We start from the raw sequence: 3,333 nt of genomic DNA, 5'->3' as shown, positions 1-3,333 counted from the left end.
CTATACCTCCTCTCCATCAACTTGTGCCCATTACTCCTTGTTATGCCAGCGGGCGCTAGGGGAAACAGCGTCTCCCCCAAACCCTTCTGGTCCCCCCTAGTGAGTTTATAGACGGTCACCAGGTCCCCCCTCAGCCTTCTCATTGAGGGCCACATGCCAGGCAGCCAGGGGCAGATAAATATTCATTTTCTAAATTTTTTTAGGGGCCCCGTGGGCCTGACAGAATGGCCTGGCAGGCTGCATCCAGCCCGCATTTTGCCAACCCTTGTGCTAACACCTTCGGTTTTGCTACAAATGCAAAATGCAAGGCTATTGCATTGGACCCAGCATTAAGCAGTTCCCAGGATGAGTTTTGGCAGTTTAGACTCCAAATGAAGACATTCCAATTAAGTTTGAGTTTTAAAGCTAATTAGCACCCAAGAGTCAAAGTTAACCTCTTGAGATACAACACTAAGAACCAAAACCAAGCGGACAAGATTGCAAGACGCCCCGTGCAGTAAAACAGCCACGGCCCCCACACAGTCTGGACAGATTGCCTCTGTTTCACATTTTTCCTTGGGTCTTCAAATAAAAGGTAGCCAATGTGATTGCTTTCATTAAGGAACCTGAAGGAATGGAGCAAAAACGACGGACACATTAAACTGCTGAGGAAAAGGGTAAAAAATTCTTTCTGCTGCTTCAGTGTCAGGGGGGAAAAAAAAGAGACAAGTGAGGGAGATGAATTATTAAGCAGACAAGTATCTGTTTTAGTCACTAGTCAGCAAGAAAACCAAAACTAATGCGGTTCATCAGGGAAGGTCTGAGATAAATATAGCAAGGTAAATAGCTTTAGCACTCTAAGGACAATTCGGGAAGGGAAGACCCTGCAAAGGCAGATCGTGCAGAATCAGAATGGCTAGAATGAACAAACTTCAGCTCTCCGGCAACAGCGACATGCATTACTGCCATAACGCAGGGAGGGACTGGAGCATCTGCCCCACAGCACAGGAAGGAGGGGGATTCGTGCTGAAGTACCAGCCACAGCCCAAACGCAGTCCTAGAGGTTCAGTACATGGATCGGTCTTGTACGTGACTGCTCTCAAAGAGATGATCAGTCCCAGCACACAGCACAAGAAGGCCCTGAGATCAAGCAGCGGTGCTAGTCCTGAAGTTCAGCCTTTAGACACGGCTGCAATCCTTCATTCATTCTCATGAAAACCAGGGATCTGATCCCGAACCGCCATCTCTCATTGACCTCTGTAAGGCCGAGGCGCTCAGTAAGTAATGCAGGATCAGGCCAGAGCTGCAGACTCCAGAAAAACTTGCCAATCTGATCCTGAGCTGGGCAAAGCTTAGGAGCTTCCTGAACTTAGGAGCCCGCTAAAAACACTCCATACAACATCATTTGTGCACTTCAGGGAGGGATCTTTTCTGGATACCTTTTCCTGGAAAAAATAATGGACACTGACATGCTGAGAAAAACTAGCATATCATTTCCTACATTAAGAGCAGCAATAGAACTAAAAGCACTTGAAGTCCAAGATCAGTTCAGTTTTGAATGCAAGTGCACACAGCTGGAAGCACCTCGAAGGAAACAGAGGAAACAACTGCGGATCATGCCACTGTCAGTATTTATTTTAAAGGACCGATCAGACATGTGTTTTGAGGACCCAAAGACACAGCAGGACCCTGCCACCTTCTACAGTAGGTAACTGGTTTGGTAAGAGAGGCACCAGTGCTGGATAAAAGTGCTGAATAACCAAACCAGCTTGATCCTTTTTTTCTTTTTCTTTTTTGTTTAAATCAGCATTCTCCACCGTGATTTTTTTTAAATGCAAGTACCAGAAAATGAAGTTTTCTACTTCCCCACAATTTACACAACAAACTTTATGTATAAGGCACCCGACTTCAAGGATTTCTTATGAGTCACAGCAGACTTCAGAAATATTTGGTTACACTTCCGGTCCAGGGCTCTTACATTTGGTTTCTCTTTGCACTGAGAGTGAAGCATCACAAATACTTGGTAAAATGCCTTTTGTGGGGCTCCAGGTTTCTTCCTGATTTTCTGATCTCATTTGCCAAGTTTGCAAATAAAAGTTTTTTGTCCTGCTGGCCAGGCCCACAAACTTCACTCCAAACAGCTCAGCACCACCAAAAAAGTTTCTACCTGCCCAATTAGACCCCCCAATACACAGCATAAGCCCCTCACTTTTAGGTCATGCCCCATGGCTAATGCTGCTAGAAGGCATCGTTTGAGCCAGAGAAACTTTATCCTGAGCAATTCTGTGTAAAACAGAAAAAGGTGAATTTGTGGGACCGACACGAACAGGAGATTCTCCTCCCCCCTTGACAACCAAGTGTGCTATGGAAGCAGCCCCATAACCCATTCCTTTATCACATCACGTTTGGGGATCTTCTATGCTGCAACAGCAGCCCAAAGAAAGAGACCACATCCTCCGAATGCCAAGGTGGTTAGGCCCCAAATTGTCTCTCTCAAAAGACAGGAAAATTCAACATGGCATCCCAAAAGGAAGCTAAGCAACCTGACAGAGGCCGTCGCCTCTCAGTTCAGGTTGCAAAGCCAGCCCTGCTCCACCTGGCTACAAAAACACAAAGAGGAACGAGCAGGCTAACCCCAGCTCAGCTTCCGCGGTTCCCATTTGACTGCTGGCTGCGTCGACTTTTCCAGGGACTAATCTGGAATGGCTCCACCTTAGAAGAAACCAGGCAGAACTGGTATCGCAGTTACCCGTGGTGGCGGAGCAGCTCCTACCCCAGCCCCAACAGAAACAACACTTGCTGTTTATTGGTGCTCTTGGACCAAACGCAATGGCCTGCTGGTTGCCTCTCCTTTCCACGCACCGCCAAGGAGGTACTCCCTAATACAACCTACCCTCAATTCGAATGTAATCCTGGGGAAACGGCGCGTCCTTTGCCAAATCAAGGAGCACAGCTTTCAACAGCGCCCAACAACAGACTGGGCTATTCTGTGCGCTGCTCCAACCTATTTAGCAGCTCTGCTTTTTCCAGTCCCTTCTGCAGAAGCTCATGAAAGAAGCCCTCTGCTCACACCCGCTCGTGCTGCACTGCTCAGGTAGGGAGAATTAGTCCAGAGAGGTGCAGCTACACCTGCCACGCTGCGAGCAACCCAAGCCAAGCAGCTAGTCTCAGTGACGGGGAGGGGGCAGGCCCCAGAGCCCAGCACAGCCCACCCCCTCCTCCTCCGGCCCCCAGGTGCCCTCTGCCCCGGGGCGGCGCTCACCGATGCGCGGCTGCAGGTCGGCGAGGACGTCGCGGCGGCCGAGCTGGTGCAGCAGGGCGAGCAGGCGGCCGACGGAGGGCGCGGGGCCAGGG

At 49.4% G+C, this 3,333-nt stretch overlaps 1 protein-coding gene across 1 annotated transcript in view; it reads right to left on the bottom strand.

Moving 5' to 3' along the window:
* MYD88 (myeloid differentiation primary response 88) overlaps window positions 1-3,332 on the bottom strand; it is a gene marked incomplete at its 5' end in the record, with an annotated part of 9,642 nt that extends 6,310 nt beyond the window's left edge. The window contains one exon of the mRNA XM_019507935.1: window positions 3,242-3,332. Within this exon, the coding sequence (XP_019363480.1) occupies window positions 3,242-3,332 (91 nt within the window). The remainder of the gene's footprint in view (window positions 1-3,241) is intronic.
* Between the last annotated feature and the right edge of the window lies 1 nt (window position 3,333).

This window comes from Gavialis gangeticus, unplaced genomic scaffold, assembly GCF_001723915.1.
Source record: "Gavialis gangeticus isolate Ggan-Ray unplaced genomic scaffold, GavGan_comp1, whole genome shotgun sequence".
NCBI lineage: Eukaryota > Metazoa > Chordata > Crocodylia > Gavialidae > Gavialis > Gavialis gangeticus.
The sequence above is the reverse complement of the archived record's forward strand: the minus strand, read 5'-3'. Positions and strand labels throughout refer to the sequence as shown.